The 25,215-nt window shown below is 43.7% G+C and overlaps 1 protein-coding gene across 2 annotated transcripts in view; it reads left to right on the forward strand.

Moving 5' to 3' along the window:
* CNTLN (centlein) overlaps nucleotides 1-23,440 on the forward strand; it is a 174,297-nt gene extending 150,857 nt beyond the window's left edge. For both annotated transcript variants that reach the window (XM_035140509.3, XM_035140510.3), the window contains 3 exons: nucleotides 7,736-7,930; nucleotides 10,215-10,292; nucleotides 22,344-23,440. In XM_035140509.3, coding sequence (XP_034996400.3) covers nucleotides 7,736-7,930; nucleotides 10,215-10,292; nucleotides 22,344-22,445 — 375 coding nt within the window. In that variant the 3' untranslated portion in view covers nucleotides 22,446-23,440. The remainder of the gene's footprint in view (nucleotides 1-7,735; nucleotides 7,931-10,214; nucleotides 10,293-22,343) is intronic.
* The last annotated feature ends 1,775 nt before the right edge of the window (nucleotides 23,441-25,215 follow it).

The following is a 25,215-nucleotide window of genomic DNA, read 5'->3' on the forward strand; positions in this document are numbered from 1 at the left end:
CTTGCAACAGGCACAGCGTCGACAGAAGCAGTGGTATGATGCACACGCAAGAGACAGAACTTTCCAGCCTGGTGACAGTGTGCTCGTGTTAAGAACAAGACGTCGAAAGAAGTTGGAGATGTCGTGGGACGGTCCCTTCAAAGTGGTCGAGAGGATATCAGCGGTGAACTATTTGGTAGAGTTAGATGGGGAAGGGAACCGATGTAAAAACTTTCATGTAAATTTACTTAAGCCTTATTTTGACAGAAATAAGTTGGTGTTACAAGTAAAGGGGAAGGTGACCCAAGGGATTCATTTAACTGGGTGGGGAGAGCTAAGTAAGGGCACAACTCTAGCAGAGGTGTCATTCGACGAAGGTCTGACCCCAGAGCAAAAGGAGCAGTTAAAAATAGTCCTTGCTCAGTTTGCTCAGATCTTCTCAAACATCCCAGGGAGGACCAACCTAGCAACTCATAAAATAGATACGGGGGAAGCAAGACCCATAGCTACCCCTCCTTACAGAGTGACGGGGGAGCACGCCGACTTGGTCTCTTCAGAGATCAGGGAGATGCTTGCACTGGGATTGATTGAGCCCTCTTACAGCCCCTGGTCATCGCCCCTGCTCTTGGTCAGGAAGCCAGACAATACCTTTCGTCCCTGTGTAGACTTCAGAAAGTTGAACCAGGTGACCGTGCCGGACGTTTACCCCATGCCACGGGTGGACGACTTGGTTGAGACCATAGGAAAAGCGAATTATATATCTACACTGGACTTAACAAAAGGGTACTGGCAAGTGGAAATGGATCCCTTAGATAAGCCCAAAACCGCTTTCATCACTAGAGATGGGTTATTTGAATTTAAAGTGCTGCCTTTTGGGTTAAAGAACGCGGCAGCCACGTTCCAGCGACTCATCGATAGGATGCTAAGGGGTCTGAATACGTTCGCCCTTGCTTACATTGACGACATAGCGGTATTTAGCCCATCGTGGAGAGATCACTTACAACACCTAAGTGTGGTTTTCCAGAGGATAAAAGCGGCAGGTTTAACAGTAAAAGCGGCTAAGTGTCAGATGGGGAAAAGACAGGTTAAATACTTAGGCCATGTTCTCGGAGGGGGAGTGATCAGGCCAGATACTAACAAAGTGGAAGCCATCAGAAGCTGGCCGGCTCCCAAAACTAAGAAGCAGGTGCGTGCCTTTATAGGAGCTATAGGTTATTATAGGCGTTTTATCCCCCAGTTCAGCACTCACGCGGCTGTGTTGAGTGACTGTACGAAGAAAAGCCGCCCGGACAAGATTATCTGGACATCACAGTGTCAACAAGCTTTTGAACTTTTAAAGGCTGCTCTGATGACAGAGCCCATTTTAAAAGCACCTGATTTCTTTTGCCCTTTTAATTTAATGACGGACGCTTCAGGTGTTGGTTTAGGTGCAGTGCTGGCACAGGAGGGAGAAGGAGGGTTTTTACACCCAGTATTATATATCAGCCGGAAGCTATTGGAGAGGGAAAAGCACCTCTCCACCATAGAACTCGAATGCCTAGCGATTTTGTGGTCCGTAGGTAAACTGAAGCCTTACCTGTGGGGCCGAAAGTTTACCCTATATACCGATCACTCACCGCTGAAATGGCTAAACCAAATGAAGGGTAACAACAGCAAGTTAATCAGGTGGAGCATGCAGTTACAGGATTACACATTTGATGTCAAGCACATAAGTGGGAAGGAAAACATCATAGCGGACGCTTTATCCAGGTATTTTTGAGAGGTATAGAATGGTGCAAATTATTATATGAAATGGTGGGAACCCTAGCAAGACATTTGTGCTAAGGAGTTATAATCTAACACATGCCAAACATGGTTTATTTGTGTACAAGTTTATGAGATGTTAATTTAGTTGACTTTGCAATATGAATGTTATAGAATGCATTGAAGTATTTTGGACCCCAAGCCCATTGCTTTGGCATTGCTCTAGTTAATTAAGAGCAAGCCGACGCAATGTCTTTGTGGAGGGGGGAGATATGTGACAAATTGAAGCACTTTTAAAATGTTTATTCCTGCCCGGCTGGCAAAGAGTTAACCCACCTCCAGCCTGACTGGCATAGAACTCTGATGGGGGCGGGACTGTGCCCGGTTTTAAAAAAGGAGGGAGAGTCGGTTTGGTCAGTTAGGAGGGAGAGGGAGGAAGGTGTGGTGTGATGTTATGTGGTGGCTTATATGAAGACAGTTAAGAGGCTAGGAAAACTTAAAGTTAAATGTTTGACTGAGTTTATTTTGTACAACTGGAACAAAGCTAATTAATAAATGACACGTTAAAGAATCACTTATGTTTTTAACACAATAAAACTTCATCTCTGTTTTTGCCAACAAGAGGTCCGTCTGTATTTTTCCAGCGGGGTACCAGGACTCACAGCCGTGGTGACTCAAGAGAGGGCCAAACTCACCTCAGGCAGGGAGGTGGTGGTTTGTGTCCTGAAGTTACACGGAGGAGGCTTAGAAGGGTAACCTGAGGTGCCAAGAAGTTGCCAGAGTGCCTAGGGCAAACTTCTACAGTGGGGGAATCCAACTGAGGGAGACCCTTTACAGGAGGCAAGAGGTTATTCCTGGGGGACAGCCTAGAGTTTCTTAAGGTACCAGGCCACGTAGGCTGGAAGGCTCTCCTTACTTAGAAACCCATTAGGAAAAGGGGTTTATTTTTGAGGCGGCAGGAGAAGAGGGTGGGTGTTTTCCCCTCTGGATTCCTGTGTCGCAGTGATAGTAAGGTAGAGTGGGACCAGGGTCGTCACAACTAGTCTTTTGTAACTATTGATTTCAGATTACCCAAATCTCAGATTGTGAAATGAGTAAAGGGAAATAAGAAATGGATTTTCAGAATTAGAGAAATCTCTTTAGATATGTTTCAAATACATTTACAACTCCTCCCTGAAGAACATGTTTTGAATAAACTAAAGGCTTGAAATTATAGTGCTTTATTCAGCACACCAGTAACCATGCTTCATAATACTGTAATCAATTTTATATGTGGTTCCATGCTTTGTACAAGGGAGGCATTCATTCAGTTTTTCTGTACACATACATTATTAGGGAAGAAAATGTACTGAGCAAAAAAGCCCGTTAGTCTGTGTTCTAAACTCCATGGTTCAAATCAACGGTGGTTTGGCAACTGGGTCCTCCCCTGGGGCTCACACCCCTTCCCTCTTTCCCTTGTGTTTGGGTTTCCTCTTCCACTTCCTGATTTTTGCTACCCATATTTTGCTGCCACATCTGAGCTGGCAAATTGTAAGTTTGTAAACTCATTTCAAAATCATATTTTGAAGACACTGTGCTAATTCTACTTTGCCAGTGTAGATGTCATGGCAAGCCAAGGCTGGCGAAAACATAAGACATGGAAATGGGAGAGGTAATGAGTCAATGGATGCTCCCAATCACTGAACTCTGATTTGGCACTCAAGTGGAGAACTTCATTGATCAATCCTTGTTTGTTTCATGCTCCTATGGTCGATCCTAAAGTCAGTGAGCAAATAGAATTATCCTAACTTCGTACAGGTTACAAATTTTGTATACCACTCATATTCTACATGTCACATCTTAGAATAAGATAATCTGCATGGTCAGTCATTTTAACGGCTAACAGTATAGCCAGTGATTCTCTGTTGATCTTTTATGAAACCACTGGGAAATGAAGCCAAAGGGATGGGTGCCTTTGAGGTTTCCCCCCTAAAATGTTGTCCAGTTTGGTTCTTTTCAATAATAATAATAAATGGCTGTAGAATGACCACCTGCTACGTGTGGCAGCAAATAAAAATCACAGTAGCTCTCTTGAGTTTTCCAGCTTCAGGTTGAGTTCCCATCTTCTCTCCCTCTATCCCAAGAGTGACATTTAGAGTGAGTGTCACCCCCCCCCCTTATTATAGACCGCAAACAATTATTATCATCTTACTTCTGGCTGGCTCACATCATCCATAAATAAAGTGATTACTGTTATAAACAGTGCTAAGTGTGTGCATGTCAAAAGCTCTTGATATTATTTATTTTTATTTATTTATTTTGCAACTAGTGCTCTGTTGAAGTTGGACAATCCAGCAGAGAAGAACCAGTCTGAAAAAGTACTAGAAACTTGCCTCGGAGGGCACCTTCCATTTGGATCTTGAAGGCAGTAGAGAGCACTACTAACTGCTGATGGCCTGAGTGGCAATACAGATGTTTTCAGTGCTGTCCCCCTTAATGTTACTCAGAGTAGACCCACTGAAATCAATGATTGTGGCTAATTTGCATCAGTTAATGCCAATGGGTCTCCTCTGAGCAATACCCAATGGAACACCGTCCTTTATGGCACATTCATGCAGGAACAAAGATTTGGAACTTGGCTACCCTTTACTCCAAATCCCTCTGTGTCCCGTGAAATATGAAATGGTGCATTTCAGTGGTGTTCCATCCTGTGGGTTCTGTAAGTAGTCCCCCTCATAAGTAGTTTTTCTGTCATGTGTAGCAATGCAGACACTCGACTGGCAATGTTGCTACTCGTGTTTTCCTTAGCCAGGGCTACACTTGGAACCAGGGGAGCCATCTCGCCCTCAGGATTGTGGGTGTCCACTGCCGTAACGCAAATGTGTGATGTGAGAAACACATGCCTGCACATAGTGCATGTGATGTCGCATGTCTGCATTGCGGCAGCTGTTCCTCTTCCTCCTCCTCTCCACAGCCATGTGCTTATTGTCATCAGCTTTACCCAGAATGGAGGTTGGAGACTGACACATTTATTTAAAAAAGAAAAAGAAATAACAGATAGCAAAAGTAGCCTGCTATCTCGCACAGTTATTTATATATTTATTTCAAGAAAGTGTATAACCCTCCTACAATTGAATTAGTGGGGAACTGCTGGATGTTTACTGAATTATTGAGTGTGGTGACTCCCCTTTCTCTATTCTACCATATTCTTCCACCTTTCTGCTTAAATCTTTTTCATAAACCACTTACTTGTTCTTTAATCAGACTTTGGCTCTCATTTGCTGCCAATGCTAAGCCAGTGCTTTCAGCTGACAGATAATACTTTTGTTTTGATCATGTCTAAATGCCAGCTGTTTAAGGCCGACTGAATATTTCAGGTGTGATCTCTCTAAAGCTGCGCAGAAATTCGCCGTTATTTATGTAGTTCTCTCTCTTTTCCATCAAACCAGTATGAGCTAGTGCTGCTGGTGAAACTGTTTGATCATTCCCTTACATACTCAGCATTGAACTTATTAGCTACTTAAGAAGGATTGGGTTGGTGAGTTTTCACAGGGGGAATTCTATCTTCTGTAGTACTCTAGTGGGAAAATAGATCATGAGCCTCTAAAACATATGTGTGTCTCCATTGTAAAAACTTCAAGCTCTTTGCCATTTAATTATTTGCTACCAAAATTAAAAACATATTCAAAACTGCAATGCTTCCCTTGTGGCACTGATGGTCGGGGAACACTAGGGATAGTTTTACAGTTACCATGAGAATCCAACACAGGGGAAAACAAAAACATCAGTGGAGTACGGGTTATTAAAGTCCTGCCTGCTGATTAGCCATTTGGGCTGCAATCCAGTATTCAGTTAGAGGTGCTTAAGAACAATTGAAATCAATGTGGTGGATTGCAGCATTGCCTTCCAGTGCTATAGATCTAGCAACAGAAACAACATTATGCATCTCTTTGTCCCTGGAGGCAAATCCTCTCTCCAATTTCTTACTTTCAGTGTTGGAGGCTGGAAGTTTGCAGTGCGGCCTTGATGGCGCCAATGGGCCCAGAAGGCCCGTAGCATGTAGTGAATTGTAACGGGACCATAGCTTTGCCCCTCTTTCTATCCCAGACAGTGCTGCACGAAGAATAAATAACAGACACTCCAAGTGTCCTTATTTTCCAGGGACAATCCCAGATTTACGGAAGCCACCCTGGTTTCTGATTTGATCTCAGAATGTCCCCTTTTTCCTTACGAAGTCCCCATTTTCATCAGAGAAATGTTGGAGGGTATGGAGTTATGTGGCCCCTGAACTAAGGCGATAAGTAACTATACATCCTTAAGACATCTGAAGGCAGTCCTGTATAGGGAAGGTTTTTTTTAAAATGCTTAATGTTTTATTATGCTTTTATATATGTTGGAAGCTGCCCAGAGTGGCAGGTATGGTGGGGAATAATAATAATAATAATAATAATAATAATAATAATAATAATAATAATAATAAATAAGTCCCTATTTTCATCAGAGAAAGGTTGGAGGGTATGAAATAACTGTATTATTCTCAACAGGAAGCCAATCTACTCTGGACTGGTTTTGAGGGTTTGTTTCTGGTATTGGTCCTGTCTCAGCTCATCAAGGACCCAATCCAAGTGACGAGACACAACCTTGATCTGATCTTTGCTAAAAACCAAGGATCTGTTGGTCACTGGTCTGTTGGTCAGTGGATTGTAATAAGCCCATTGTGAGGGTGGACCATTTCCTGGTGGGATTTGGAATATCACTGGCAAGAGGGTTGCATCCCTGGAGTCTTAATGAAATCCAGTGGACTCTTGAGTGCTCTGCTGGACTTCCTTGATGACATGGTCAGATACCCTGCTGAAGCCCTGGACTGCCTGTGGAATGGTGGTATTGGAGATGGATAGGAATAGATATTGGAATCTGCAATGCCTGTACCGGAAGGCAGTCTAATACAGATAGATGCTGGAGATGTAATGCTGAAAAGCGCTTGTTGAGGCATATGATGTGGCCGTATCCAATGTGCTATATACTTTTTGGTCTGAAACTGTGTGTGTGTGTGTGTGTGTGTGTGTGTGTCTTGCTTTGTTTTGCCTTGCTTTGTTTTTCATATTCTTTTTTCTTTCTTTCTTAAATTTGACATTTAACAAACATTATTGCCATTTTCTCAACATGTGAAGATACACTAGGCTTTTTGGAGTGGTAAAATTTAATGATGGCTAAGGACTATGATCAGTGATCTTCTTGTATTGTTACATGTGTTCTTCCCCCTTTTTTGTCGCCTGAATTTTTAACTTTATTTCAAAATAAATTCCATGTTGTTGTTGTTTACTCATGAACAACTGTATGAATCTTACCACTATAATAGGAGCTTGCTTGAATGAGGCAACATCTGGCATTTGATGTGCATGTTTATGATGCATTATCTTTTCTTAGGTGATATTGCAGGTTTTAGGCTGCAAATCTATTTAAATGGGAGTAAATCCTAACTACGGTAACTCAATTGAACTGATCCCATTGAATGAGTAGGTATGCACCGTTAACCCCCTTGTGGAACCAAAGTTTAACATCTAGAGCAAAACACGAGTCTAATATTCAGGCAAATTCAAAAGAGGATAACAGCAGTGGCAGCTTTTGGGGACTGTAGGCAGGGTTTTGTTATTTTTGACTTAATTACCTCATGTGGTTTCTTGTGTTTATGTTCTTTTAAAACAATAAATAGGGTGGTTTATTTGTAGAACTGTCTTGTTCAACACATCAGAGTTTGTCCAAAGTCAATCCAGAACTCTGCTCTGTTCTATTCTAGGGATGTTATTAACATACATATGCCAAACAAATGGGGCGTTTCCCAATTACACACGTGTGCTTGTGCAGTTACACACTTACATGTCATGTGCAGCCTACTTTCTTTTGATTATGACTTCTACCCCCAACCGCAGCCATGCCTTAAAGCATTTGTGATATGCCAGTATGAAGACCAAAGGCGTTGAAAGGTGATCTGGAAATGTACTGATCATTTATTTCTTTATTTCACTTACCTTAGAGTTTGGCCACAGAGTTGCAGTCTAGTGTGAAAGAGATGAGAACGCAAATCAGATGTAGGAAAAAAATGCAAGAAAACAAAAAATGCAACAGCGTTTCCAAGGCGTCTGTTCACCGAGCCCAGCACGTGGCAGCATCCATCCTTAATATTTCAAAGACTGATTTAGACAATTTACTTGATGTTGAGGATGATGAGGTAAGCTACCAATAACACCTGGTTTTGCTAAAAGGAAGCCCCCTCTTTTGCTGGTGTGGATTGGCATAGCTCCATTTAACTCCGTGGGCTGCAGCAGTGTCACTTAGACTCCATAAATTTATTCTCCTCTTTCTCTTCCTCCTCTTCTGATTTCTTACCCACCCTTCACCATAAGGTTCCACCAATGCAATAACAAGATTAGACTGGGTATATGTCGTGGATGTTTTAGCTGAGAGTCCTGCATTTCAGGGGGTTGGACTAGAATCTAGGTGGCCCTTGGAGACCCTTCCAACTCTAAGATTATATGATTCCATGTACTGTATGTACTAGCTGGCCATGCCACACGGTGCTGTGGCCTTTTGTGTTAAATGGACCCTTTTCTGTTAAATGGACCTTCAGAGTCCCCCTTCATTTTGCACACAATCATTCCTCCCAATGCACGTGTTCTGTTAAATTTTGCCCTGTCCCAACCCTGACTCCCCTACCCATGCGTGTTTTGTGAAATCCCCCCACCCCGCCCCGACACATTTGTCCTACTCAAAGGCCCATATTCAGTTGATTCTTGCCTGTGGCATCGTCAGCTATCCTGGCTGGGCTATGCTGCAGCCTAGTCAGTCGGCTGCGCAATGCTGGGCCTTGTTGCTGCATAAGGCCTGTTTTGAGTTGGTTGCCGTGGAATTTTGTGATGTCACCAATTGTCTGCAGCCAATGGAGACGCAGATTCTCCGTTCTATTTCCCAGCATGCACTTTTATCTGATCTGTGTGTTTTGAAACATGGGGTTTGGTTTTTTTTACATAGCCCAGGTGTGCCATCCGTCTTAGCAAACCTGCCTATATTCTTTGGGCATTTGCATGTGATGTTGTGTCAAAATTTCACCTCAATCGGTCAAGCGGTTTTGTTGAACATTACAGAGGAAGGAATATACCCAGTTTACATTTTTTAATATATAGATTGGGTTATTGCTTGTTTGTATGGTTTATTCCTTAGCCTTTTCTTCTCCCTAAGATGTCCCACAAGGCAGCGGGTACAGGTTTTTCATTGGGGTTTCTTCCCGAAGCCTTTCTCATGAATGAACATAACGGAGGTTTAGGACCAGAGTTTTTCTAGATGGGCTCCCTTTCCAGGTTGACGAGCCCCATTTGCCCCTCATTTCCTTCCACAGCACATGCAGAAACTGCCTTCTTGATCATTGAACCCACTATTGTTTTCATCTGCTCGAACCTGTCTTTGCATGCAGGGGATAGCCAATTTACTTCCAGTAATGGATTGTAGCCTCAATTTGGGCCCTAATGCATGTTTTCTTGATCACTGTCCTCTGGGCCTTCCCTAGTTTTTTCTTGCCTGCCACTGCCCAGAAATGAGTGACAATTTAAATGCAAAATATTTCATACCCTCCAATTCCGAGTAAATGATTTCCCCAGTACAGTGGTACCTCAGGTTACAGATGCTTCAGGTTACAGACGCTTCAGGTTACAGACTCTGCTAACCCAGAAATAGTATCTCGGGTTAAGAACTTTGCTTCAGGATTAGAACACAAATTGCACAGTGGCAGCATGAGGCCCCATTAGCTAAAGTGGTACCTCAGGTTAAGAACGGACCTCCAGAACGAATTAAGTTCTTAACCCGAGGTACCACTATAGTAAGTATGGCACTCCAGACACAGAATTGATCTGCGCCCCCTAGGACAGATGTGAGTCCAAAATGACCCCCAGGCTGCACACCTGGTCCTTTAGGGGCACAGTTAGCCCATTCAGACCAGGGAGCCCCACACACCTACCCATCCACGTCCCCCAGAAACCATACTTCAGTATTTTTTGGGATGTAGTCTAAATCTATTGGGAAGGGCAAACTGCTCGTGAATAAATGGGCAAGGTTTAAAAGAACTTATTCCACGGATCCTTGGGGAGTTTGGAGTTGTCCCTCAAATCCATCCCCCATGCTAAGCTCCAAAAGCCCCCTGTTTTGTGATAGAAGTTCTGTAACCACTGGATCATCAGCTATGGAGGCCCACCATTTGTGCCTTGAGAAGCCACAGACCTGACATCCAAGTTAACATCACGGTGGAGCTATACTGAGGGTTGGGACTGCATTGAAGAAAGCCTTGCTCGATATTGCCTGGGACAGGAAAGTCTTCTTTCTCTACTTCTTATATCCCTTTAAATGTTGTTGCTAGTAGACAGGGTGATCTGGCTGACAGGGGGTGGCAAGCCCCAACTTCTGCACCCTGTAATAGAGGAATTGTTGTGCACCAATATTTATTTATTTTGGTGTGTTTTTTTTAGGAAACACAACAGATGAAAATGGAATATGAAAACGACAAAGAATGGATGGGCTACTTACAGAAGCTTCTTGAAGGACAGGTGCTTGGTTTTTTCTATATCATCAAGTATAACCATGGCTATAATTTGTTTATTTCATGACATGCAATTGCTTATCTACTGAGAAGGATGCTGTTTTTACACAACATTGTCCAGAAATGTTGCTGACTTCCTCAGCTGTTGGGGAGAACACTCTTGTTATTACCCACCTTTGACAGCTAAGTTGGGGAGAGTTCAGTTCCTAGTGTGAAGAATGCCAAAGGAGTGTGGGAGTCTCATTTACTTCCTTCCTGTATTCATGGGGATCCTTCCCATGAAAAAGGAGAACTTATTGAAAGGCTATTTGCACGGTAGATCTGGAGTGATTTCCCAATTCCTGGTGGGCGAGTAAGAAACAGAGTGCTTCTCTTCTGAGGAAATGGCTGGCTGGTCCAAAAGCTCTGTTTCCCACTCCTACCGGGAGCCCTTCCTACAGAGAAATAATTGATAATAATGGTGCCAGGTGGAGGTCCCTATTTGTATTTCCTAAAGTGGTGATCAGTGCACATCTCACCTGGCCTCCTGTGATGTCACCTTGCTCCCCACTCCTAGTGGCAAATGCAAGGTGAGAAGCCACTTGCTCAATATGGCAAAGGAAGACAGGCAGAGGGACCGGAAGAAAATGTCAACCCTAGCTAAACTCAGCCCCAAGTGAACCTTTCCTGCTTAAGTTTTGGGGAAAGAAGGGAAGATATCTTAGGCAGAGTTCACCTAAGTCTGAGAGGTTCAAGTACAGATTTAATGAATGCACATTTCAGTATCTTTTTACAAAAAAAAATCTATTGAAAATTTTCAAGGGTGTTTCCTAAACATCCTTTTCTCTTAAGCTTTTGAGACTTTGCATGAGATGGAGGAAAGGTTAACACCATATTTGTTTGAGCTAACGATACATATGGAAAATAGAACATCTAGGGAGACAAGCATACATCTCAGCAAACATATTAATTAAATTATTGAGTCTATCTATATCCATGGTGGAGAGAAAAGGATCCCTTCCCTCGTACATCTTAGGAAAAAGATATTTTTTTCATCATGTGGCTTTAAAGTTAGTAGTTGATATGGACACCTGATGAGTTCATGGGTTTCTGTGACCTTTTACTATGGACCTGTTTCCAGTCAATTCATGTTTTCCTCACAGCCAGACAGCTGTTTATTACCGTGTCTTCCCGCATTCTCTACAATATTTTCTACTGAGACCTCAAGCAGCTTGTTAGTGGGAAGTAAATATTGATTTGGCATCCTGTCAATGCAGAAAGAATGAAAAAATTTCCACCAGAGGCCCCTCAAACATTTTCCTATCGACATTTTCTGGGCAGAGTGGAAGGCTGCATAGAGGATGACAAGGCTGAGACTAGTTGAAATCCCTGAGGGGTCCATTGAGACTGCCGCTGTGACCTGTGTGATACTTTTTCTTCTCTTTCAAGTCTTTTTTTTAATACACACACAAGTCTGCTGGGATGCTCCCCTCTTGTAAGTGATCAAGGGCAGCTTATTGGCAGGTGAGAGCCCTGCTTTTCTAGTCATAGCCAGCTTTTGTTTCAAGATGGCTGACAACATAAACTGGGTTTTGAAACTTCTTTCCTGTGTAATATATTTATCCTCCCAGTTCTGCTAATGTGTCTCCCTAATCCAGGGAGAAACTGTCCCACAAAGAGAAGAGCCTATTTATGACAGATGTGCCGCAGTATTTATTGCACAAATGTCGTAAAATGCACGTGCGATTTCTCTTCAGAAAGTGAGAAAGGGGGTGTTTAAAACGGTTTGGGCGATTCCTAGAAATAGCTTTCAATCTGTGCACCCAGTTCAAAGCAGCACACATTTACACCATAAATGAGATCAAAACTTAAAATCCAGTGTTACACTGATGGCTGTGGCTGGTTTTTAATTTATTATCAAAAAGCATCTTTTTGTTAAAGGAGCACCAATTGCCCCAAAATCCCAGAAATGCAAATATTCAGTCAATAGGAAGTGTGAATTGGGCAACAGTTTTATAGGGTTGGTGCCTATGTAATTCTGGTGATACATTAACTGTGGTTAAGAGACTGAGAGCTGATGACACAACTGAGAACTCACTCTATACTTCCCCTTTTGCTCATTGCTCCCTTTCTTCCTTCATGGCACAAATTCTGCCACCTTTCCTCTGACCACCTTAACCCTGGCTAAGTGTTACTGCCACTGATGTTTGCCATTATCAGTGCTAAGCAGGCTTATATCATAGGCAGGATCTGAAACTGGCTTCAACCTGTAGTTAAGCAGGGACTCCAGTTAACAGTAATGCTGGCGTAACACAATATCTGGGGGAGATAAAAGAGGAAAGGTGGTAGTCTCAAAAACTCTTAACCAGGCACCCCCAAACTGTGGCCCTCCAGATGTTTTGGCCTACAACTCCCATAATCCCTAGCTAACAGGACCAGTGGTCGGGGAATATGGGAATTGTAGTCCAAAACATCTGGAGGGCCAAAGTTTGGGGATGCCTGCTCTTAACCATAGTTAAAAGGTCTCCAGAACTACATCTCTGCCAGTCTATATGATAGAAATATCAAATTCAAAAAAACTGTTTTCTGTATCCTCCTTTTGAACTTCTCACCTGGCCATTAGTGCATAACTTAGTTAGGCAAAGTTTTAGGTCGCCGGCTGGAATCGACGTATTTTGGAAAGGCAGGATCTTTCCTGAATCCAGTGGGACTTCAAGTCATTTATAGCAGAATGCTATTTCTTCGGAAGCAAGCCCCATTGAGTTCAGAGCTTACTCCCACGTACGTGTGTTGAGAATTGCAGCCTTTGGAGATGATTCAGATCGTACTGCTGCTCATTTCTCAGCACCACCAAGTGGGAAATACATGGAACTCAATTGCTGAAGAAAGGAGGCGGCTTCCAACTCCAGCTATGGGCTCCAAAAGTTGACTGTGGATTTACAATGGCCCTTGTTCTGTCATTCTGCCATGGCTTCCCAGCATGTGTAGAAATACCAGAACGAGCATATGTTTGTTCCTCAAGCATGCCAGTGGACCTGAGATGAGCACAATTCTCCTACATGGAAGTATTGGCGATGGAAGAAAATGGAAGGCAGTCCTAAATCACAACAAAACTTCGCATGCCTAAGCCAGATAGCTGCCTTTTTGGCATATACCTGTGAAAGTGAGGGTAGTACCATATGTCACAGGTGCACATGGAAGATATTGAATACCCCTTCTCTCAGTGGGCCAGTACCACAGGCACCCGCCCAGTTTTGTGGAACATGAGGGGCAGCACGTCCCGCAGACAAGGCCAGGCTGACATGAAAACTCCTGCCTGTTCTGTGGAGGCCAATAAGCTTGCAAAAGTTAGAGCCCTCTTGTGTCATTTGCATTTCCCACCAAAGACATTTACATCCGTTTTGCGATCTGCTGGGCCACCTTCCCCCCCACCCCCACTTCCTTCCCCCCCCCTCGCAGAATGTCTTGCAGCAAAGTACATGAGATCACTTAATACTGAAGTTTGATATAGTGTCTTCTTGTGCCATTGAGCCTGGCCTCTAGAACATAATTGCCCAACAGTATTGATTTAATTGCCTAGGTTTATTTGTGGACTCCTAATTATTGACTGGAGGTAAATTTAATGGAGAAACCTTTATGAACACAGGGAAACTGCTGCTGTTGCTGTTATACATAAATGAACAGCATCACATCCCTTTAGATCATTTTTCAAGCTAATTTTATTCCACTGTGACAGTATGATAACATTTAAAATGTCATAGACGTTTTATTTTTATTGCTGACATGCACCGTTTTAGTACTACATTAGAATTTGGGAGGGAGCAGTTTCATGGTGAGCACTGGTTGTTCTTTATTGTCATTTAAAGATTCCCCCGGAGAGGAGTCGTAAACCGGGGCACACCTCATAGATGTTGCATCTCCACCTGTGTTTCCTGTATTGCTGATATCTAAAGGAGACAGGATCTTTTCTGCCTAAGGAAATCATCAATAATGTTGCTGATTAACAAATATAATATCTCTGGGCAGTTGCTGAACAAATATATCTGCATAAAGTGACCCCCCCCCCCCCAAGCCGGCCCATATGAGTGAGACTACAGGCAGAGTGGAGAGAAAGCTTCCAGAGAGCTCTTGTTTCACCTAATGGGCTATTAGAGTCTTTTTACGGAGCAATCCTATTCTCGCATTACCCGTGTTGGGGGTGTAGGGGTGACATATGCTAGCGGAATGGCTACCATGTTTCGCGAAGGAGAGGAGAGGAAGTGTGGACCTTCGCATGAGGTTGAGGAAACCCAACCAAAACATATGACGGTGGAATAAATGCAGCAGAGGCACCCACAACGTCCCTGGAAACATTGCCCATAAGCCTTCAATCAGGGACTCTGTCAGCACCAGCACAAGGCCATCCATGCATTGGGGCACGCACATACCTCTATCCCCATGCACACTGAATGCAGGATGACATCACAGCATCCTCAGCCCCAGTGGCTCAGCCAACAATGGCACTTCTACTGCCATTCCCTTGGCTGACTCCATGTTCCACTGGCATATTTGGAGTGTCACGGCAATGGTGCTTCTTGCTTTCCACCAGTGTAGAGGGCTTCCGCAGAATCCTATAGCCTCCTACTGGACCTTCAGTAAGGACTGCGCCTTTTGTCACCAAAGGATCACTTACAATACCTTTGGTCCTCCTGATGTTGGTGAACTGCAAACCCCAGCATCCTTGCCATTGGTCCTGCTCACCGGTCCTGATGGGAGTTGGCCTTCAGCAACATCTGGCTGGAGAAAAGTTCTGCATCCCTGATTTAATGGCTTTCTGCCCTGCTCTTCTGTTGAAGAGTCTCCAAGAGCGGCTTGCCTACAGTCAAAAGAAGCCTGCCAAAAAGGCTTATGAACTGAAGGATAGGACACAAAAGGAAAATAGGAAGGAGAAAAAAAGCAAACTGGAACCAATTCTTAAAGTTACATCGTTTTTATAATTTCAAGCTGGAATGGAAACACGTATCCATGTAGTTCAGAAAGCCTTGGGAAAGGAAAGAAAAAATGAATGGGTCCTTCCAATGCATAACATTTCTTAAAGCACAGGGAATGTAGAGTAATCAATGACCTCCCATGGCACAGATGCACACAGAGTTTATGGAGAAAGATACGTGGCATACCTACGTATATACAATATCCAACGTACATTTCTCCAGCTATCCATAATCAAAGAAACCCTTTATATAGTCCCACTTCTGTACTTTAAAAAGTGAAAATATGTGTTTCTAAATCCTTATTCTCGAAAAGATGCTTTGGGGGCGGCAGGGTGTGTGTGTGTGTAATGTAGCACTGTGTGCTGAGGATGAGAACCTAATGAAAGAACCCGGCTTCTATTTAAACCATTGATATTTGCAAGTCTGACTTGCAAATAAATATTTGGATTTGGCAATATAATGCCTGGCTGAGATGCAGGAGCCAGGACACAGCAGCCAAATCACAGATGGTCCACTGCTTAAGCCCTTTCCCCTTGCTTCAGTGCTGCAGAATGTACCTTGCAGCAGAAGCTAAAGGTCACCCGTTAAAGGGCTGACCAATATTCTTGCTTTGCCTAAAATGCCGTCACTCTAATTAAGAGGCTCTTTGTGTGTGTTAAGAGGACCAAATGTCAAGCCTTGCTTCTGCCAAGTCAGCGGCAGGGTGGAGGCAAAGTGAGGCAGGGCAGATCTGTGGCAATAATTTGTTGGGGGGGGGTGTTTCTACAATCAAGTGGTATATACATTTTACGAAAATACATACATACATACATACATATCAGTAATACCCATAGTCACTCTGTTGCTTAGCACAAACATGGCGGCACTTCCTGTGTGGCTCTTTCCTTTCTGTTTGCTGTTCTCCACTGCAGGATAACAAAAGGGAAATCCATAGCATAGTGCAGTGTCTTATCAGACACCAAACATTGCTGGATCTTTAAGGACCACTTCATATGAATCTTCCGTTTTTCTTTCTTTGCTTACTGTAATCTATGACTGTTGGAAATGGGTCATATGAGTCTTTTTATCATGTATCAAACCTGCCATTTTTCTTACTACTACCAATGCTTAATTTAAGCAAAAACAGATCATAAGATCAAAGATTGGGAGGGGCCAGTTAAATTACAAATTTCCCCTTAGTTGTAGCTGCCCTTTGAGCTGTTTCATGGGACTTCCCTGCCCCTGGAGACATTTGCTAGCAGGGTTACTTCTCTCATGTCTGCCTCCTCTCTCACGAGGCCTTGCTCTCTTGAAACCCTCAGAGAGCAAAGCTTCTGGTATCCTTACATTAAAGGCAGCTGAAATCTATACAATAGGCGGCTCGCGAAGAATCTGCATCACCCAGCACACAGCACAACCCCTGTTCCCTTCAAAGCGATCACAAACTTTGGTAAAACTGTTTTCTGTTGCTCGGGGTTGTCTTTTCAATAAGGTAATATGAGCTCTGCAGTGATGTGGCTTATGAAAAGCGACTGAATGTTGCATCACACAAAATTAGCTGAATAAACAGGTTGCAATGTGAGGCACAAGGTATCCCAGTGGAGTTATGCACACCGTCTCGACGGACCCTGTCAGACTATGCAACTGTATACAAACTGTATACGTTTCCTGCTTGGCAGGGGGTTGGACTGGATGGCCCTTGTGGTCTCTTCCAACTCTATGATTCTATGGAAAGGGATATTTACTGACTTTAAAATTTTAATTCGAATGGGAAACTCCAAAGACTATTCTTTGTCAAAGCTAGCAGACTCGAAATCAACCTGTCCTGCATCAAATTAATCTGTCAAACATTTTAAAGTGGGCAAACTGGAGGGAAAGTGGGGACAGCAAAGGACCAGAGTGAGAGGCCTAATCTTTACATTCTGTCCCCTCAACCAAAGAAGTGTGTGTTTGCTTATTGTAGGTGGAAATAGTGACTATATACAGTCGTACCTTGGATCCTGAACGCCTTGTGAGTTGAACATTTTGGCTCCCAAATGCCACAAACCCAGAAGTGAGTGTTCTAGTTTGCGAATGCTCTTTGGAACCCAAACATCCGATGGGATTTCCACAGTTTCCGATTGGCTGCAGGAACATTGGCTGCATCTTATCAAATTTGTCACTCCCTGCCACAGGAATTCTCATTTTTATTCCTCCATTGTAAATGCCCGGAGTAGAGACCAGGCCTAAGTCATAAAATATATGAACTCTGGGCCCACCAACATTCAGCCTGGTCTCTGTGTCGTTCCATTCAAACAGCTGTTTAAGAGCCATATCTTTGATTTATGCTACCTGAATTGGTGGCTCTTGTCTTCCATGACCCATATCTTAGATGGCAAGCTTGCAGGCAGGATAATCGGTAACTCTTGTCAATTAAAAAATCATATATGCAGGTAGGGTGATGCTTGGAGGCTGATAGGTCACTGACCGATTGGGGTCCCACCAGAGCACTGTGGGGGACCCCTAATATTCATCGACCCCAGCTGTCAATCAACTTGCACCTGAGCTGGTTGGTCATAGGATACATGCTCAATGCCCACACCAAACATATTTGACCCTAATCCAGGCATCCCCAAACTTTGGCCCTCCAGATGTTTTGGACTACAATTCCCAACTTCCCTGACCACTGGTCCTGTTAGCTAGGGATCACGAGAGTTGTAGGCCAAAACATCTGGAGGGCCGCAGTTTGGGGATGCCTGCCCTAATCAATAAAGTTATGGTCTGGTTTTTATTCATGGCCTGCTTCCCCTACACTATGCATACGAAGCAGGTGTGCTAACTCTAGGTTGCAAAGGCACCGTGGCTCCCTCAATATTTGTTTGAAGGGGCCAGCCCCCCCCCCAATCTCCAGGTGCCCCCGTGTATGTTGTGCGTGTGTGATGTGACATGCGCACTGCAGGTTCATTGGCTGGCTCCTCCAGAGCGCTCAGCCTCCTGAGCCTTGCCCAAGGCATGCGGGTCATACACGTGATGTCACACATACTGGAAACCCCGCCCCCCCCCAATCTTGGGGGCAACCCGGTGCCTCTGATACTGAGCTAAAAAGGCCTACGGCTTTTTGCTCAGTATAATGGAGCTTCCTATGAGAGAGAGAGAGAAAAAACACACACATTTGGGCCCCATTGACAGGACTCTATAGGGTGAGCTCTTTTTGTTCAGGAATTATGAACACATAGAGGAAATCTGTATATTTGCTAACCCATAAATAAAAATCTGGCAGGCCTCCACTGAAGATGAAGACTGCAAAGATGCAGTGTGGGATGTATGTCTATAAAGAGAGCCAGATAAGAACATGGACACATTCCCAGAAGCTGATAAATGTGCAAGACATCTGCAACATTTCAAGCTCTCTTATCCTTGATTGCACTGAATGATTAAGATAGAAACACCTCCTTAAAAATCATTTTACAGTGACAAAGGAGCCTTAGAATGTAGTGAACAGCAGGTAAAATATAGAATGATATGAGCCCAGGACAGTGGTAAAGTAATCCATTCATCTAAAGGGGAGTGTTATTAGGAAAAAATAAAGATGCCTCAAAAGCAAACGTGGTCTGGGTGGTGACAGACAGGTTTGAGAAGCTTTGAAGAATGGAAAGGATGATGGTTACCCTATACATAACTACATGAAGAGGGGGAAACATAATGTAGGAAAATGATATTTACAAAGTCACATGTGAACTGCAGTGCATGATTCCCACTGGATCAGTGTTCTTGTGGCACAAGAAACCTTAACACCAGTATATAAACTGCACACTTGTTGATGAGATTTTCTCTGTATTAATTTATTTTTCCCCATCTGTGATGGTTTGAATTAGTCATTTGCTTATGTCTCCACATACAACTTGTTCTTGTTCTATGAATGCTTAACTGGAGAATAATTTTTTTAAAAAAAAACAAACAAACCCCACACACTCACAAATCTTTACAGTATTTCTGATATTGCTCCATTTGGATGTGTGGCCTGCAGCGAAGGAAAGGTCTTAACCCCCCCCCCCCACTGTGGGAATACTTCTGCTTCTATAGGGATTTCTAAGCAAACCCCTTTTATCTGTTATCTGTCGACCCAACCCACCTTCTCAACAGAATGACTTACGGTAATATGCTTGCTATGTCCATCTGTCATTCCATGCTGCATCTACCTTGACCTAGACTCATGCTTGAGCATTTCAAATCCAGCCCCTGGTTTCACTTTTGCCATATTTGCTAGTTACCATTTCTAGCTCTTACCAGAAACCTGGCCCACTTTGTTGAGGTTCATAGCCTTGGAGCCAGAAAAGCTTGGATCCTCAGAAGTCCTCCTGCAACTGAAAGGCTTTTTCCAGACTTAGCACAAGATTTCACACCTGTTGTGCGGCCTGCTGGGGAAATCACTTTGTTCCTTCTCAACACCATAGTGAGCTCACAGACTTGGTGTAGATTTAGATCAGGGGTGTCAAACTCAAATTCATCGGGGGCCGCATCAGCAGTTTGGTCACCCTCAAAGGGCCGGTTGTATCTGTAGGACTATGTGTCCACTCTTTATTATCATAAATTATTGTCACTGCATTCAATTATTACTGTTTTTTTGTAATAATGTAAGTAATAACTAGCTCTGAAAGCAGAAACATAGTCAGAATAATGGCAAGTAGATATTCAAATGTACAATTATTGTACAATTTATTGAAAAATGATTTTTGGTAACTGCACTGGGTGGTGGAGGCTCCCTAGGGTTTCATGCAGGACCTTTGCAGAGCTACTGGTACCTGGAGATGCTGGGGTCCTTCTGCATGCAGGACAGATGTTCTGCCAGTGAGCCACCACCCTTCACCAAAGGGACTGGCTGAGGTTGACTCACTGGAGCTGCTCTCCTGGTTCCAGGGTTTAAGGGCCAGAAGTATAAAGCAGCATCCTATGTTTCTGAGGAGAGGGAGAGGGAGGGGAGGGGAGGAAGGAAAGAAGGAAGGAAAGAAGGAAGGAAGAAAAGAGGGAGTGGGAGGGAGAGAGGAAGGAAGGAAAGAGGGGAGAGAAAGAAGAGTAGGAAAGAAGGAAGGGAATAAAGAAGGAAAGAAAAAGAAAGAGGGAGAGAAGACGGAAAGGGAGAAAGAAGGAAGGAAGTAGAGAGGGAAAGAAAGAATAAGAATGAGGGAGAGGGAGAAAGATGGGAAGGACGGAAGGAAGAAAGGAAGGAAGTAAGGAAGAAAGAAAGAAAAGAGGGAGCAGGAGGGAGAGAGGAAGGAAAGAGGGGAGAGAAAGAAGAGTAGGAAAGAAGGAAGGGAATAAAGAAGGAAAGAAAAAGAAAGAGGGAGAGAAGACAGAGATAAAGAAGGAAGGAAGGAGAGGGAAATAAAGAATAAGAACGAGAGAGAGGAAGAAAGAAAGGGAAAGGGGGGTCACCGCCTTGATTCAGCGCCAGAAAAGAGTGCGAAGGGACCCAGGGGCAAAAAGCATTTCCCGTGCAGTGTGAGGCAGCGGGTGTCCATTTTAGGAGACGTGTGTAAAGCCTCAGAGTTGCACGTTCATGAGGCTGAGCCGCTGCTGAGCTCACGTTCATGGGGCTGAGCCGCGGCAGGAGGAGGAGGAGGTGAGGCAAGAGGAGGAGGAGGCGACGGCTTGCCGGGTCGGTGCCCGGCAGCGCCGTACAGTGAGTCCCGAGCCTCTGGGACACAGCAGTGCTCTGTAGCACTTTGAATCCTCCTCCTCCACGCGGCGCTGCTGGGTGCTTTGTCTGTGCTTTAGCAGCAGCAGCAGCCGTTTCCTGGCGCCGAGCAGTGGCAAGAGGAGGAGGATTCAAAGTGCTACAGACCACTGCTGCGTCCCAGAGGCTCGGGACTCTCCGTGCGGCGCTGCTGGGCTCTGACCCAGCAAGCTGTCTCCTTCTCCTGCTGTGGCTCAGGGCGCTCCACGCAGCGCTGCTCCGGCCACCTTTCTACCCCCCCCAGGCCCCAGCTGTTTGTCGGCGCTTTGTCGGCGCAGCGCTTCAGCAGCAAGGTCCCGCTGCTGGGGCCCGCTGGCTGGGGCGCTCGGCGGGCCACATGACGAGGTCTGGCGGGCCGGATTTGGCCCCCGGGCCTTGTGTTTGACACCCGTGATTTAGATGCTCACAAGCAACCCATTCACATGGCGATGAGCATTTCCTTTCCGCTGTGGGCTGTTGCTCTAAGGCAGCCATGTCCAAAGTCCATTTCGAGGGCCTAATCCAGGCCACTGGTCAGTTTAATCTGGCCCCTGTGGCAGTTTATTTCCTGGGGTAAAATCCTCAAAATACCTCAACAACATCAACCCTAAAAGAAGGCCAACAGCTTTGGGGTAAAATCCTAAAGAAAGTTCAACAACTTCAATCCTAAAAAAGGTTAACAACTTTGGTTGGCCCTCACGGCTATTCACTTCACCAGATCTGGCCCTCTTTGAAAAAAGTTTGGACACCACTGCTCTAAGGATACAAAGGCTATACTGTGTTGCCACGTGACAAAGGCTTTCTCGAGAATTACAGCCATCCTGTGAATAATGTCATTTTTCTAACTTTGACCATAGAAGTATAAATAAAGTCAGTGCAAGCTTGTCCTGCGCCCACCCCGAAGTTTCCTTTATGCTTACGTTTCCCAATAGAATCCTGATCTGCGAAGGGATTTCCCCCCCTGCATTTAGTCCCCAAAGTTTCACTGGATGCCTCTGAAAGCATTTGCCTCCAGCCCGAGGAGCTGTATTGATAGCTCCCTCTCTCCCTCTCCTGAGAGCAGTCAGCATGCAGTGCTGCGTCTACTTATAAGTGCCCCAGAGATGACTGTAACCTCATATTGATCAGCTGATTGAAGATAAATGACAGAGCTGCTGGTATTGCAGATTACATCATTAACATGGTCAGTAAACCATGAATTGTTCAATAAGGCGTTTATCTTTTTTCATTTTATTCTGCTCTTTTATCATTTTTATGATAAGGAACAGTTACACACACTAATCAGGAGGATCCGTTTTAGGAGTGAACGGACGTGGGCAAGTGTGCCAGTGTCAGAACTAAGTGAAATCTAATGGCTTCAGAACACTTAGTAAATGTTTTTAGCTGAAGAAAAATATAGGCTTCGCTGATCATTTTTCCTACTCTGCTTCTCTTTCAGTTTCCTTTTGCTTCGTATTTAATGGATGCAGTGCTGGAAAAACTAAATGAGCAGAAAAAGCTGGCGGAAGAATACAGTTCTCTTGTGAAACAAATGACCTAGGTGTCGCTGAACAGAATCTTGAAAGAGAGAAAGGGGACTCTTCCCCCTCCTGTTTTTGGTTTTGCACTTTGACCTCACTCCTGATTTTGGCTCATACCAAGGACCAGTTCGCAATCTGTAGCAGCAGGTGCATTTGCTGCATTCACAAAAAAAAGTACAGCAAATATGAAAAGGAAAGATACACACCTATGTAGACATGGCAAACATACCTGTTCTCATTAAGTATGAAGCAGCCATTGGCAACGTTGCCATCAATGGGTCTTCTAAGTAAACAGGCGTAAGATTTGGCTGTAGATCTCCCTTCTTATTTGCTAGCCACCTTCTACACAAACACATTTCTAAGCATTAGCTGCAGAGCCATTTGTCACTGGTTATGCTCCCAAGTCCTATAGAAATAGTGTAAGCATTTTGCCCAAAGATTGCCTTCAAGCAATTAAAAATTAAATTTATTTTGCCAGTAGAAAGTCTGGATAAAGCAAGATGCACTTGCAGAGGTCGTCTTAAGAGCAGTTCCCAGCAAATATGCCTGGAGTTGATGGGAGTTGTAGTCCAAAAATGGTAGAGGCTGCATTACACAACCGGCATCGCTAAGCACAATCCATTAGGAACTTGAGCAGCTTCTTTTCTTGCACAGCTCCTGATCATTTGAATGGTGTGTGCGCAGGACACCCCCTAGGCAACAGTGACATACATTCAGAAAAGCAGGAGTGCAAATTTTAATATAATTCATTAAAACTGAAGTGAGTGCCCTTTGAAAACCCTCGATTATGGCTAACCTAATAGACAGCTTCAAAATTCTCTTTTTATGTGAAGCAACAGCAAAAAGAATACAAGGCATGGTTAATGAAGATTTTTAGGGACCATTCAGCAAACATGTGCTTCCTATTTGTTCGGTTTGTGTTTTTTTAAACTGTGAAAGTGTATTAAGTGTGCAATGTATTTAATTTTATTTAAGAAACATTTTATTTGAATAAATGATTTTGAGTTGAACTTTTTATCTAGGAAATCCCTGAAAAAATATGTTTCTCTTCGTTTCTCCGTCCCTCTGTCTCTCTCACACACATAGCTGTAGTAACATTTTGTAATAATAGAACTATCAGTAATATGCTTGAAAATAGAGGTGCATAAATGAGCACATATTGACCCTACACCTTTAGGACAGGGATAGCAAATGTGGGACCCTCCATATGGTTTGAGCTACAACTTGTAGCTCCCTGACCACTGGCCATTCTGGCTGGGGCATCTCACCACATTGGCAACCCCTGATTTAGGGGATCACAGTGTGGGCAGGTGCTTAAAGGGGCCTCTTAGTCATGTGGGAGCTGTTTCCCCATGGAATCAGGAGAGCACATGGCATGAAATAAATGCCATGTTTGAGACCCATGCCATCAATAGCACCTGTGGCTGGGTCAAGAAAAAATGCCTCCCACACAACTACAATATTATTTAAAGACCCGTTGGATTATTTCCTACAGAGGATGATCCCTTTAGAACAAAGTACATGCTTACAGCACAGACAAAATATTCGGCTACTGGTAAATTGCTTCTGTATGAACAAGATTCTGAAGACTGCTTGACAACTTGTTCTAGTCTTCCAATATAAAGCATTTTCTTTTAAAATGCCTTTGGAGATATGCTCAAGGAAATGAAACGGTGGTGTGCCTTGGTTGGTTGGTTGGTCAACAGAAGTTCCAGGTCAACACTTGGTATTTTCTTCAAGGAGTTTGGCATGGCAGGATGGGGCCACCCATTCAATTATTTAATTAGAACAACATCAGAACACTTATAAACAGTTGCATATGCTATTGCTATTTCTACAGACGAATTTTATGTCTGGTTTAAAAAGAGACTGAATTTTGTAACCATAAATCCTGTTCAGCACCACATTATTTTTTGTGGTGTAGAAAATTGAGCAGACACGCTTTGAGTGCTTAAGCTTATCTGTGATGTGAAATACCTGCACACCCTTCAGACGGTTTAACGTGTTATCACATCTGCTATTTATTTAATTCAGTAAAAAGAGTATAAGAATAGCATGATGGGAAATTCTCTGATTCCACCCAATCACAACTTGCCCATAAAGCTAGAACTAGTACAAACATCTATCTACACTTGCTTGTAAATATATATATATCAACATTTCCTCACCCCAACCCACCACTTTTCACATTTCTGGTTGCCTCCAATATTTTTGTTGACCAGCTGAAATAACTTTGGAGCAAGCTGCATTTTACAGGTACTTTGTGCATCGCCTCTCATTATTTCCGCACCTAAATGATGGCCTCACCTAGAATGCAGACCAATCGTCTGATTTACTTTCCTCCCCTTCCTCCTCATTGCTTATAAATTTTTCCCAATTGATCCTGTTTTCGGATTGATTCTAGACTCCTTCACAAAGTGCGGAGAAATATTGTCTTTGGATTATTATAAATTCTGGGCCAAAAAAAAGTTTGCTTCCCTCCTGACATACTTTGAAAAAGTATGGAGAGAAAAAGGAGACCCATCAAGAGATGGAGGGTGAACAGCTGTAAACAAAAAACAAAAAACCAACCCCTTCTATAAAGGAGAACTAAATCTGCTGTTAGGGGTCCAAGAGCTGAGCTGCATGCGCAGTAAAATCTTGTTACACTGAAGTGGGAGATTGCATATCTGAATCCTGCACATAGATTCCAGCTGGCACACTGGAAACAAATAATTGGCATAGGCTTTTCCACGAGTTGGTAAGCAGTCTGAAATGGGCACGCCACATAATTTAGCTGAACATGTAGAC

This window comes from Zootoca vivipara, chromosome 15 (assembly GCF_965207765.1).
Source record: "Zootoca vivipara chromosome 15, rZooViv2.hap1.1, whole genome shotgun sequence".
NCBI lineage: Eukaryota > Metazoa > Chordata > Lepidosauria > Squamata > Lacertidae > Zootoca > Zootoca vivipara.